The following is a 14,678-nucleotide window of genomic DNA, read 5'->3' as shown; positions in this document are numbered from 1 at the left end:
TTCTGGCTGTTCACATTTCGTGAAGAAATGACTGTATTCTTAGAGAAGATATTGGGTTTAAAACGGTGCCATTACAGCAGAATAAGGAAGAGATTCAAAAGGTGTGAGTTCGTGGCCCCCTGGCGGCCAAAGAGGGACACAGCTCATGCTCATGCTCAGTAACGCCGGCTGGTGTTTCTGAGCCAGACTTGTCTCAACAGATGAGACAGAACACATCAGGCCAGAGGAATGTTGGAGAAAGGACAAAACCTTCGTGCGTGAAAGTAATTTTCACTGAATCAGCGTATGAACCCTGTCCAGGAAAATGTGCACAGAGAAAAACACAAAAAAACAAATATAGTGTGCAAGTATCTTTAATCCTGCTTTTCGAGACTGCACTGACCTCAGTGACACAAGATTTCGGGACATGCTGATGTGCACGGCATGCATGTCCAGTAAAGAACAAGCAAAGTGTTTGACTTTCACTGTCAAACAAATCTGCCAGAAGATTCCTATGACTGTCCTGCCAAGGCCTCAAGGAGCACAAAACAAGCATCGTTCATCAGCTAGATTTCTTACTACAGTAATACTTCAGCTTCGTGGTAAACAACACAAACAGCTGAGCACATACACAGGCTGATCAACACTTTCTCATCACAAAGGGTACAGTGTGCAGAGTATTGCATCTTGATCACTGTGTGTTTACAGCAAGACAATTCAACCCAAAGTGCATTTGAATCCTACAGATAAAGACTGTTTTAACTTTTGATCACAACTTTAACCAAAAAACTGCCAACATTCGACCTGCAAGCTTCAACTTCAGTCATAGAAACTTAAAGGACCATACCAACCATTTGTAGCTCATTTATTACAAATCATTTACATTTTATACCACCACTAAAAATCTGCAAACCATGCTGCTGTACTAAAAATGAATGTATTTTATCTTCCAGGCATTCACTGACTCCTGTTCATTTCCATATAACATAAAAATCCACTCTGGCATTCCTGAAACTTCAGTCCACCACACCAAGTTTGCATTAGTTTCTGACAACGTAAAGCTGCGCAGACTTATGAAGTCTGTGATTAAACTACAGAACCACACAATAGCATGACATTGACTAAAGCTGCCACAGGCTTGATGTGTGATGGATTACGTGATGTAAGACTTCTGAGAGTCTGATAATGATGTTTAAACTGTAAGAAACCAAAAGAAAATTACAACCCTGATTCCAAAGAGGTTGGGACACTGAATAAAGCATAAATAAAACAGAATGTGATCACTTATGAATCCTTCTTGAGATACACTCAATTAAAAACAGAACAAAGACAATATATTTAATGTATTACCTCACCAACTTCGTTGATTTTTGTAAATATCTGCTTATTCTGATGTCAGCAACACATTTCAAACAAGTTGGATCAGGAGCAACAAAATTCTCCAAAAGTGTGTGTGAGGCTGATTGTATAAAGGCTATTAATACACAGGCTCAGGAACACTTCATAAAACAGTTTGTTTGCAAATGATTGTATCACATTTTTATTTATGTTCTACTCAGCATCCCCACTTTTTCCAGAAACAAGGTTTTATATCAAAACATTTGAAACTGTGGTCTGCATTTACAACAGAGCAGCAGAAATGTTAAACATACATGATTTGTATAAACTTGTAAACACTCTGGTATGGTCCTTTAAACGAAATAACACAGAGACATAGTGAAACCAGAACTTCCAGTTCCTGCTCAAGGAGTAAGAAAACCCCATTCAAAATCTAACTGACATTTGTAACAATGCTAATATCCAAAAATCCCACCTGGAAGTGGGCCTTCCTCAACAGCATCTTGTGGAAGGAAAACAATCTAATATCATTGTTTAGTCAATATTCATGTTTTTAGCGACATTTATAACAAACACCATTTCCCATAAGCATTTGTGGATATATATGAAATTAAGTTATAAACGTATAAGTACCTGCACTTCAGTTTCTGAAGTTTTTCCAATGAAAGTACTGGATTCAGTAGTGCCGAAACCTAAGATTTCCACACTATGATGACGGGATTGTTTCATTTTACATTTTTGGTTTACATGAGTGACTGTAGATGAAAAATTAAGTTGAAAATCAACATTTTTTTCAAGGAGCATATTCCTTGAAAAAGCGAACATTTTGCAAACTTTCAAGACTTTGCACCAACCCTGAAAGTATTCTTTGTTACACTTTGTTAACATCACAGTAAGAGAAGCTAATAGTTAGTGGAACAGAGGCCAACGTGGACGTGACGTCATGACTTCAGCTCTCTATTGTACACAAATATTTTGTTAGCAAACCTTTTTTTTTCTACAAAAGGCAAGATTGCTAGAGGTTTTGCATGGCGTGTCATCTTATCGAAGCCCTAAACATCACAGCCCCATTTAACATGGACACAGAAAACTGCTGATATCTGGATTCTCTCCAGTAGCTGCCCTTTTCAATACTGGTTGCATTTGAAAACACAGCATTACTCACATAAATGACTAACTGTCCACATTTTATTAGATGTAATTTCTGTCCTAATAAAATATTAGACAACAGTAACTCAGTGCTGCAGAGCACGGCAGGCTATGAACAAAGCCATTGGCAATGGTAACATCAATATGCAGTGTTTGATTTCTGGTGTCTCACCCAGATTAACGTACATAATAACATAGCACGTGCATGTGAGGTGGAACTCTGTTTATTCACCAGATGGCTTTGGAATGAGGTTAGGTTACAGTGACACTGGGAAACGATCCATTTTTAGTCACAGATTGTCCTATTCAATTCAAAACTGAATAATATGTGGTATTATTTTTGACAATTCAGCTGTACTTTTGAAAAACGTATCTTCCACATACCTTGTAATATCACATGAATAAAACAGTATCTACATAACTGCCGGAGCCTCTGATGGTCAACACCTTTACTTTTTCAATGAAGCTCTTTCCTATGCTACCCATATGCACTTCGTCCTGGAAGAACTAATGTACCAAACAGAGTCCTTCAGCATAAGGGAAAAGTCCTGTTCACATGTCGATGGTTAGAAACTTAGAAACGGATGAACTGAAAAACAGCTGAAGTTCTGGAATAAACAGTAAGGCGCCAAAACCCAGATGGTCATGGAGGGTGAAAGACTCAATCTGTCATGTTGGCCATTAGTCCCATTATGCAGAGTGCAGGGGAATGACAAATTTGCAGCCGAAAGGAGAATGATATTTGATCCCCACTTCCTGGAACACCTGGCGAGGGATACCTATGTCACACAGGTAAACCCTGCCAGCCCCTTCAGTTAGGGGAAGGGGGAGGCAAAGAGAGAGGGACCACTTGGCCTCCACTGCCTGCCCCTGTCCGCTACCAGGGGGGTCTAAGCTGAGCACTGGCGCTCGGTTCTGGTTAGCCCAGTCTGCGGCTGCTCGGTACCAGGGCTGATCCATCAGGAATGTGTTCTCGTGGCAGTCCAGACAGTTAATGATTAGATCCACTGGGGTGTCTGGAAGGTCTGTGGAGTCAGAGAGAAAAACTGAAAAATCTTAAAGCGCACTGCTTGACCTGATCATCAAGAATTCAAAATGTGAAGAATACAACCACCCTCCAAAAAACAATAACAGTAGAAAAACATGTCTACCTTTGATACTTGACACCTGTGTGCCACCAGTCTTGTTGAAGAGTGTGAGCTCACTGGTGACTGAGTCGAGCATCTTGACAAAATTGGGCAGAAACAGGATGACCTCCACTTCATGGTTGGCCAGATGACGGCCACAGCTGATGCCCTGAGCTCCCTGAACATGGGGGCCACACAGAAGAGCCACTGTGGGACGTTGGTGTAAATTTTTTGGAGTGAATCTGGAAGGAACATGAAAAAGAAACTAAGTAACTTGTTTTCCTGAATTTTGTGCTGTCTAAGCACTTAAAGCCAGTAAATTCATATTTGGCATATTAAACAATAAGGTTCACTAGTATTTGGGATGTCAGTTCAGAGCACCCTATAAGACAAATAACTGCTGTCAAAATAATCTATTTATCTCAACTACTTGCACAAGTGGAATACAAATTCTAGAACACATGTTTTACCCGCAAAGTTTCTGCAGCACACCAGTTGTTATCTATGTGCTGCAGCACGCTACTCAGCTTGACATGGTTAGCCAGGATAGTCAAGCTCACCATACATCAATGCCATTTGAATGGCAATTACAAATGTAAGACCAGAGCTGGAGGATCCTGCCATGACATTCAAAACCAATGTATGGGAGCATTATGGTTTCCAGGCTGATTACAGCAAAAAATGGACAAAGATTTATGTCAACTGTATGTCGACACTGTTCAACTGAACTCAGGTATGTCCGTGGAAACACTTCAAAGACGTCATTTACAACAGGGTGGATCTCAGTGGATAAGAGACCATACTCAGCCATAGAGGATATAGGACCATTTGAGCAAAGTGCTATAATGTGCCTTCACATGTGCATTTTAATCAGTCCATTGTGCCTGCCTTGTCTAAATGAGTGCCATGATGCAGGAATTACTGAGATTTCCATTACTTGTCTTTTCTTATTGACAATATATCAGTATTTCAATGCATTAACTGCTACAGTAAGAATTATGACCACTAAACAACTGTTAAATGTTTACAGTTTTCAAAATAAATGACAAAAATATTATTTTCTACATTTTCACATTGTGAAGTGTGAATTATGTCTACCATTACACTTCATGGAGACCCAAAGTGTAACATAATCAGAATATAGTTTAAGCATATAGTATATAACCATCTAATTGTGAAATAGTCCAATATATCTTTAAAATTCTGCTCAATATTGTGAAGTCTTATTTCATTCCACTTCTTTTCTGATTATCAAATAATCATTATCAATATATATACCTGACAGACTCATATGACACATCATTTTGAATTTTGTCACAGTTGATGATGTAACTCGCTAACAACAATAACCACTTTACACCGGTTGGTTTTCATCTGTGTTTACAATCCATGACTACACTCTTACCTGTTGGGCCCACCCAGCAAAGTAAGTGCCATCTGACTGGCACACACTCCAGTCATCTCTAGTCTTCGCTCCTGTGAGAGACCATGACGCTCAGCGACTGATAACAGACGCTTGTGTAATTCATACGATATACTGGGTACAACAAGTCCAGAGTCTGTAGGGAGAAAAGGACACAAGTATGTAAGATTTCACTTCAGATCACTTACCCTCACTACCATTTGCTTCATTACAATGTGAAACACTCACCAGTGCAGTACTCTTTGGCCCCTGGCTGCGGTACAGTAATCTGTCTGTACACAATAGGTTTGGCCTCCAGGATGTTTTCATCATGGCGGTACCGTGAAGGCGTCTGCTCTTGAGGTGTCCCACGTGACCTTGCACCGTTACGGCGCTCCGATATGTCGATTTCTGAGAAAACTGCCGCTTTGTCAAAAAGGGCCAAGTTTCCTTCAAAATCAAAGTCTGTATCCAGCCCGTCATCCATGCCATCTCCAAAACATTCATCGTCTCTGTGCTTCATCTGACCATTCTTCACCCCATTCTTTTTTGGTGTCACTTGGTTAGCCCCTCGACTACTAGATGACCCTGATGGGGAAAACACATCATAAATCTCAACACAGCAACAATCTAAACTGTTTTTTTGTTTTGGCAGATTGGTGTATCCTACACTGCACTTACAGGAGTTGTGTCTTCGCCGGAATCCTTTTGGCTGGCCGGGTACATCCAGATGACGGTCTCCATAGCTTTTAGAGCAGTGCTGAGGAGAGTTTAGTTTCTCCACAGGCCTGGGGTCACCCTTTGGGACTGCAACTGGAGCACTACTCACCTTTGTAGATGCAGAAGAGCTGTTCCTAGCATTGCCATTTCTAATATCTAAAATCTTTAGTTCCTTTATGTCAATGGCACTGAAGATAAAAAGAGACAAATTACTGCATTTAGTAACAAGAAGACACACAAACCAATCTGAGAAAAACAGCCAGAGAGCAAACAATTCAAGGCTGAGCTTTACCTGAATGTGACCTCGGGAACAGGGCACTTGACTCCATTATGGAAAGGTTGTCTTAAGGAGATGGTTTGGCTGGACTGGTCCACAGATACCACTTCTCCTTGATAGACTCCCAGTGTTGGTCCACAGTTAATTGAGACCAAACTACCCAGCCAATCCGCAGCCATGACTGCACACTGATAAAGAACCCCCGTTTTAATTTAACGTTAAACGATAGAGAACAAATCTCATATATAACCAAATACTTTATGTTAAGTCAATAAGTTTTTTTTTTTAAGTAGGACGTTAAACATGCTAATTGCTTGGTGTTAGCGAACAGTTGCTAACTGAGTAACGTTAGCATCGGCCTGTTACCTAGCTGCTTTTTAGCGGTAATCTCAAGACGCAAACGCTGTTATTTGACTAAAGACTTGGGGTCGAAGTGTTGTACCTTTCCGGAATTAAGCACACTCGAAGCACACTCCTCAACGACACCGATGAACGAAGTGTCTCGTTTAGCGCTGAAAGGAAAACTGATGTTCCCTTAAACTGTTAGCTCAAAAGCTTCTTGAATAGCCAAACGCTATTGCTGCTGCTAGCTTCTGGAGGACGACTTCCGGCTTCCGATATATAAAAAAACAGATTTCAAAATAAGAGTTCAACCGTGAAAAGTACCTATTTGTACTGTGAGTGGGTATAATCCGACATATTGCGATTTCTGGTAGTTCCCAAAGAGCAATGTTTTGGTATATTTTTGTTTTGTTTAATTGTTTATTCTGAGTCATATATATCGCTTATGACAATTTGAGTGTAAATTGGGATGTGCGGTATCTTTGAAAGATAGAGCTAAATATTTGGTCTGACTGTCACATGCAAAGAATCAACGGGAATTAGGCAGCAACGTGCAATATTTCACACTGAGCTGTCGAGTATTAGTGTGCTTATATAGCCATGATACTATCTGACAATTCACCACATGCTTGGTCATTCCTGGAGCTAAAATAAAATCCTTCAAAAAAATACACCCATCTAGGATTATACTTTTAAATCATTTTTTCTCTGTGTTGTGCCCAAAGGCAATCACAATCCATCCTGAAACATTCACTGTCATAAGTAATTAATCAGAAGTAAGATATGCCTATTATGATCATTGTCTGAGAGTGAGATCATGTGGAGACTATCCCAGAAGTGTTAGCACATGACACACCCACCCCACTGCGTCCTGTGTACATAGGTTGCCATGGATACTCAGTTCAAGGACGACTGAACAGCTTGCAATCAAAGCTGTGTCAGGCTTAGGAGCAGATCAAGTGAGCATTGTCATTGGACAGGAGGATTTCTGCAGCAAGGTACTGTAAGAGGAAGTGCCATTTTGTGCAGACTCCAGCTATTAAATCAACACATGTTATGTGTCTTTTCTTATCGATCATATTTTTCTACATGTGACCAGACACATTTGTATTAAGATATAGAATATAGGGTGTCAGTAGCAGATTTAGAATAAGAATAAATGATTCTGTAGATCACAAACACACTGTAAGAGTCATGTGGGCTTAAAACGAGTTGTTCCATCAAGCAAGCTGTGGAAATACCAAGACACATGATCCAAGAATAGTCACAGACCTCAGACTGCCACCTTTGTGTGAAAATCTTTCCCCGTTGCCTGGGCGTACATGTGGGGCGATGAGGGCTGTAGTCTCTCCCACACAAAAGGAAGTCATAGCTTGGATCTAGGAAGACACTCCACGATGTTTAGACCCTCATACAGAAGTTCAAGTCCATTTGCCCTAACGGACCTGGACATGTGGGACACCAAATCTCGCTTTACAGCCCAGGTAAGATCCAAAGATCTTAACTTGTGGTATAACAGCAACATAACATTTAAAAATGTGTGTTTTTCTTTCTCAGACCTCAGCATGGTGTGGTATGGCATCTGTCTCCGGGGCAGAATTTCTGTCCAAAGTTAGCACAAGGTGAGGAAAACATTTAGAGAATTAAGTTAAGGGACAGATACGCAGTAGTGTTGATTTTCAAGTCAGGATGGTGTAATAAATTCTGGCTGACATACTGTGTGTATTCCAGCACATCTGGGAGCACCGGTGGCTTCAGACAGAATGACCCAGGTTTGAGGAAGTGGCAGTCAATGTGTCATCTGGCGCCTGAGGGTCCTACACGATGCTTCCCTCCATCTCCAGGGTCTGAATTAAGGGCTGCCAGAGGTACAAGTAGACAAGCAGAAGTGGGGCAATGGCTGCAGGGTGCTCATGAGCGTCTGGACACTCAGCTGGACCGACTGATGACCAGAAATGCACAGCTGAGCTACAACATTAATACTGCACAACTGCTAGACATGAAACATAAAGTAAGCAAAGATTTAAATGTCCATGGAAACAAATTGCAAGATCTCCTTCTTTTGCATTTTCTTCCATTCTTACCACTGGTTGTTTGGTTGACTGCAGTGGTTTTATAGTTGTTCTGGTTCAGACAGGTGTTCGGTATGTGTTGCACACAGCATCCTGTTATCTTGATGTGTTTCACAGCAGCTGTCAGAAAGGATGAGCGCTCTTGAGCAGGAGAAGGAGGCAGCTGAATTAACCCAGTTTGAAAAGAGCCGGCAACGTGGAGAGCTTCATGACAAGTAAGTGCAGCAATAGTTGTGGAACGGAAAATCTGAATGGCTTTAGAAAAGATTGAAATTCCTCATGTGAAATTCACTCACAAGGGTCCTACAGCTGGAGAAGGACCTGTTGCAAATGAGGTCTGCTTTGGACCAAGGAAGCGACGATCAACGAACCGAAAGAAGTCCCGGCTCACCTGCCAGAACATTACCAGTGAGTCAAGAAGACTTTAACAGACAGGTGTGTAAGCTTTATGTATTGTTGAAAGGAATATGCGTTCTAAATTATGTGCTATTCTGTATTTCTGTTTGCCAAACTTTGCTTTTACACATGGCTTTGATTCAGGAGAGGCAGAAGGTTCACACAGAACTGTATAAGGTGAGAGAGGCTCTGAGAGATGCTGAGGCAAAGGCAAAGACACAAGAAGAAGAGCGAAACCAGGCACTCCAGAAACTCCAGACTTCTACAGAGGTCGGTTTGAAGATATATGAGGGGAAAGCCAAAATTTAATGCTGATCCTTTTTATATGAAATTAGTATCTGTTGTAATGACATTCTTTCCCTTCCATATTTGTACATTTAGGCTGTGTGTGTTTTCTTTTTCTGTGTACCCAGACACAGAGGGCGCTGTTGACTCAAATAGAGGAGATGAACCAGAGACTTTGCCAAGCAAGACAGAATCACTCTGAAGTGCAAGAACAGCTGAGTGAAGCAAACAACAAGATCAGCCAAGCATGCCTGGTCTGTCTCTCATTCAAAATGATCTTTAACCTCGGTTATAAAATTTCACAATCACACCTTGAAAATGGTCTTTAATTCTTCTCAGGAAAAAGCCATCTTGTCGACTCAAGTGCTGAAGCTGGAGGATGATATAAAAGAACTGAAGGCCAAACTGACAGGACCTCTGTCTGACAAAGATCACTTGATCCAGGTATCACATATGATCTTTAATTACAATATCTGAGGCAGCTGAGATCAAATTATCACATGTGTTGTACGTGTGCGATGTATAGGAGGAAGCAGATCTGCAGCAGAGGGTCCAGGTCCTGGAGCTGCAGCCGAAGAGGGACCAACAACATTCAGAGTCTTGTGAGGTGTTTGCCACTCAGACTGACACAGAGTCACATAATGACAAACAGGATCAGGAAACTGTTCTGATGAAGGAAGAGTCAAAGGCTCTCAGAGAGGTCGAAAGCTTTATCTTTTTGTTAAGCTTCATTTTTCCTGGTTTTCTTTATTAAATGCTCCCTGTTGCGTCTCTCAGGTAAATGAAAAGCTGACATGTGAGCTTGACGTGATTAAGCAGAAACTGAACACATCACAGTCTCAGCTGGAGGAGATGACGGCAGAGCAGATCATCACCGCCAAACACATCACAGATCTGGAGGCAGAATGCTCTCAGCTGATCAGAGAAAAAGAAGAACTGCATAAAGTTAATGAGGGTCGACAGGAGGAGCTAACAGAAATGAAAGCAAAATGCTGCCAGCTCAGGTGAGATGTGATCAAACACTTTCCTTTGATATTTGAAGATTAACTTTTGGCTTTTAGTGCAATTACCCTCTTTTTACTGAAACCCTCAAGCTAATTTTCCAGGGGATCTTTGGAAGTTTTGGAATTAGAACAACTGAAACTGCAGGACCGGTGCCTGTGTTTGGAGGCAGAGGTCTTGGAGAAGGAGGAGAAGCTCCACCTGCAGGAGGAAGAGCATCACAAACAGGATGCAGCGAGAGTTCAGAACACAGAGGAACTACAAGCTGTGGTCAGACACTGGACTGAGAAATGGCAAACGGTGGCTTTGACCCTGCAGTCCACACAAGAGGAGCTCGAGGAGCTGAAAAAGAACTCCAGAAATGAAGTGGGACTATCCCTTTAATGCTCCCTTTAGCAGTTATGAATACCTTTAGAATACAGCTGTGCATCTACATGAATCTAAGTGTCAAATTTATTTAATTTCAGCTCCAAGCAGAAGCTGCACATGTGGCAACTGAGACTGAAAAACTCAAGAAAGAGGGCCAGAAAGACAAGTGAGTCAATTTAATAAATTAACATTTCTGCCAATTAATTGCTGTTTAAGTCACACACTTCTTGTTTGATAACACACATTTTCCCACACAGAGAAGAAACTGAGAATCAGCTGCAGCACAAAGCTAATATGGAGACAGTGCTGACCAGAGCCAAGGTAGCGTATCCCTGAAAAACGCGTGCCTGAGCATTATTCGTCTCAGTGTTTGTGCACTGACATGATCTAAAGTTAAAGATGCAGCAGATATAAACAAGTTATTTAACTTCATGTTTTTTAACAGAAGGACTCTGACTCACTGCTCAAAGCTGAGCTTGACGCTTGCAAACAAGAGCTGGAGCTGGAAAGGAGCAGGAGTCAGGCGCTGCTTCACAGATATAAAGATAAAGGTAAAGGCAGTGGTGGAATGTAACCAGGTACATTTACTCAGGTACTTAAGTACAATTTTGAGGTACTTGTACTTGACTTTAGTAACTCCATTTTGTGCTATGTAATACTGTATGTATTCCATTACATTTTGAAAGCCAGTGTTGTGCATTGTACTCCACTAGATTTATTTGACACAGTGATTACAAGGTACTTTAAAGATTCAGAGTATTAATATAAAATATAAATCAATTACTATCAATTATCATTATGAAGTATTGATATGGATTAAGCTACTCAGCAGTATAAAAAAACAAGCTCAATATTAGCATTTTCTGATGCTTACACATTAATGGATCACCAATTATAATCCAGTTATGTTGTGTATATGATTCTGAAACGGACCATTCTACACAATGAGTACTTTTGTTGCTTTAAGTGTATTTTAATACTGATGCTATGTACTTTTACTTATGTAAGTTTTTGAATTCAAGACTTTTACTTGCAACAGAGTATTATTACACTGTGGTATTACTACTTTTACTTAAGTATAAGAGTGGTCTTCCACCAATGTGTACAGGTTTACTCTTAAAATGTGTGCAGTCTGCAGCAGTTATAAATATTCTCAACAAAAACACTGTTACACTGTACAGCAAGCGTCAAACTCAACTCTGTAAACACAAGGGGGCGTTAAGCCGCTGTGACCTTGTATTTGCAGGTGGTGAAGCCTCAGTTCAGACTCAGGACAAAGAGAGAGTGACAGAGTGAGTGGATTTTGATGAGATTTTCATTTTCAAAATGCACCGTCCGCAAATCAAAATGAAATTCTGTGATCTGTCTCTTTATCTTGTGCTCTGCCTGTTTATCAGCTTATCACAATCCTCTTCAGACTCTCACAGCAGCCACAACAAACCCCCTCAGGTAACGAGATGTGAAGATGTAATTACATATCTCATACAATGGTGCATTGTTTTGTAAGCATGCATCTAGAGCAGATATTTTGCATATAGAATAATGACAGTTCACTTTCATGACTAATAGGTGTGTACGCAAAGCCCTGAGGTTCAAAGGCTGAAGCAAACACTGGCTGAAACAGAGAAGGAACTGAGAGAAAAGTAAGCTTTTCTTTAAAAGATTGATGAGTGACTGATTGTTTTAGAGTGTCTAACAGGTTTTCATCCATACTGTGATAGGAAAGAAGCATTGAAAAGTGTAGAAAGGCTGAGAGAGATGGAAAAAAGTGAGGCCCAACGCAAGATTTCTGCTCTGGAGCTCAAGGTGCAGTCACTTCACCCTGAACATGTAGTCTCAAAGACATGGATCTGTCCAGCAGGTGTGATTAATGTGGAATTAACCAACACATTTGTTCTTTTCTATCATCTCTGTTCCTCATGAACGCTCATGAGAAAGGCCTCTGAAGAGAGTCAGGATGACGGCGGTCACGCATATGCCTCCGACTCACTGAGGGCCGAGCTGGAAGGTCTGAGCCTGGTTTTGAAAGAACCACAGTGTGTTGATTTTCCTCACTGGCTCAGCTCTGAAACTCCTTCCTCCACATGTTTTCAGAGAGCAGGAGGAGAGCGAACCAGCTGCTGCAGGAGAAAACACTGGCTGTCCAGAAGCTTCAAACACTGAGGCAGCTTTACCTGGTAAAGTTCATGAACAGCACCTGTGAGGATGACCCCTGTGCTGGTGATGAACATAATAAATGGCAGAATCCTTGTCTGCAGGTTAAAGATGAGAAACCATCTGTTGAAGGCGTGAAGGATAAAACTGTGTGTCCAGGTAATCTAGAGGCGGAGCAGCAGAGGAGGATGGTCACTGAGCAGGTATATGCTGTATGATGCCCGCATGCTTTCAGTTCACCTTTAATCCAGCACCATGTCTCTAACCATGTCTGTAACGCAGGTCTGTCAGTCCACTGCTTTGGTTCAGACTGAAATATCTTAATAGCTATTTCATGGACACGATGGCCATAAAATTCATGTGCCTACAGGTTGTAGCCTGATGACTTTGGTGACCTCCTGACTTGACCTCTAGCACCTCTGTGAGGTTCACATTTATGGTTTTGACTGAAGTGTCTCAGTAACTATTGGATGGCTTGCCATGAAATTTAACAGACATTCATGGTCTCCAGAGGATGAGATGTAATAACTCAAGGTCATCCCCTATTGCACCATCATCAGAAATTTAATTTGTCCAATAGATTGGATGAATTTGGTCATCAAATACCTGCAAAACAAATGGAAATCATATCAGCATAATTACTAGTTTTGTACTTTTGGTACTTTAAGTATATTTTGATACTAATACTTTTACTTAAGTAAAATTTTGAATGCAGAATTACTTGTAATGGAGTATTTCTGCATTGTATTACTACTTATTCTTAAGTAAAAGATCTGAGGACTTCTTCCACTACTGCTAATAGGCAAATGCAAGTATGCTAACATGCTAAACCCAGAGGGTGGCAAAGGTAAACATTACATGCTAAACATCTTTATGTTAGCATTGTCATAATGAGCATGTTAATCAGCTGAATTTAGCATTTAGCCCTTTAGCTCAAACCCTGAGTACAGGCTTGCAGGGCTGCTAGTGTGGCTCGTCTTGTTTTATACCACGCCTCCAAAAAGTCAACATCCTGTGTCTTATCAACTTTGTAGTTGAAGAGTCTGTTTAAGGAGCGAGAAGGAAAGGAGGCAAGAAAGGCTGACAACGGATCAGCAGCACCTCAGACTGGAGCCTCATCACAAGACCGGACCCCCACATCTAAAGTTATGAGGGTAAGAAGACTCAACAATTCCAAAATGAAAAAAACAAACATACAAAAAAACGTGAGAATCCTGACCAACAAACAGCGAAAGTGATTAAATGGATTCCACTAACAGGAGAATGTGCAGAAAGATGTTGTGTTTATTGATGTTCATTCAGAGTGCGGTGGACAAGAGGAGCTGGCAGCAGCGCTCAGGTTTAATGCCAGTGTTTGAAGAGGATGAGGAGAGCAGTGACTGGCCAGGAGGAGAGGAAGGAGAGCCAGCTGAGGAGGCCGAGGTCCACAACCAAAAGCAACAGGTTGTAAAGGCTTAAATCACACTGAGTGGAAGGGCAGCAGCTAAATGACTAAAACATCAACATAAAACCTCCAGCCACCATATCACTCATAAGACCATGTATGTGTGCCTGTCTGCATGCTGGGTTATTTCAGAAATGATGTATCAACATCTGCAACTGATGCAAATTAATACCATTAATGGCATAAATGAAAGCACACAGATTATATCATAAAATTAACAGAACTAACGGCACATTCATTCATTACATGTACACACACATATGTGCAGGCTGCACTAATCCCAGCTTCAGCTTTAATCAAAGAGCATACAGCACGCTGGGAGGGGAGTCAGGCTGGCTGCATCGCCGCTTAAACTCTATGTGAGGCGTAGTTCAGCTATAATCTCACATATGACTCTTTCTACTCGGTAAATAATCAGATTTGAAGCTGAGGAGCAAAGTGTTCGCCTGCAGCACATTTAACTCCACCGTAAGAGGATAGGAAAGAGTTACAGCATGTCGCTGACATACTGATAACTGTATAACAACAGAGAACAAGCCAGTAACATCCAGACAAAATATGATATAAGTCTACAAAGCTGATAAATACAGCTCCTGTTTTTGAAATAACAGTTACACATCTT

The 14,678-nt window shown here is 41.1% G+C and overlaps 1 protein-coding gene across 2 annotated transcripts; it reads right to left on the bottom strand.

Annotated features, from left to right (window-relative positions):
* Positions 1 to 335: 335 nt before the first annotated feature.
* edc3 (enhancer of mRNA decapping 3 homolog (S. cerevisiae)) lies at positions 336 to 6,574 on the bottom strand. 2 transcript variants are annotated; one of them, XM_041939004.1, is made up of 7 exons: positions 6,435 to 6,571; positions 6,008 to 6,180; positions 5,677 to 5,903; positions 5,245 to 5,583; positions 4,999 to 5,152; positions 3,618 to 3,835; positions 336 to 3,491 (listed from the first exon to the last, which is right to left on the bottom strand). In XM_041939004.1, exons 2-7 carry the CDS (start codon positions 6,169 to 6,171, stop codon positions 3,157 to 3,159), a joined length of 1,437 nt encoding a protein of 478 aa, XP_041794938.1. In that variant the 5' UTR covers positions 6,172 to 6,180; positions 6,435 to 6,571; the 3' UTR covers positions 336 to 3,156. The 2 variants fall into 2 exon arrangements, with proteins under 2 accessions (XP_041794938.1, XP_041794939.1); XM_041939005.1 differs by having other exon boundaries at positions 6,008 to 6,574.
* Positions 6,575 to 14,678: the final 8,104 nt, after the last annotated feature.

The sequence above is a fragment of the Chelmon rostratus genome, chromosome 6 (genome assembly GCF_017976325.1).
Source record: "Chelmon rostratus isolate fCheRos1 chromosome 6, fCheRos1.pri, whole genome shotgun sequence".
In the NCBI taxonomy this organism is placed as follows: Eukaryota; Metazoa; Chordata; class Actinopteri; order Chaetodontiformes; family Chaetodontidae; genus Chelmon; species Chelmon rostratus.
Note: the sequence above shows the minus strand (reverse complement) of the source record. Positions and strands in the feature narration are given on the sequence as shown.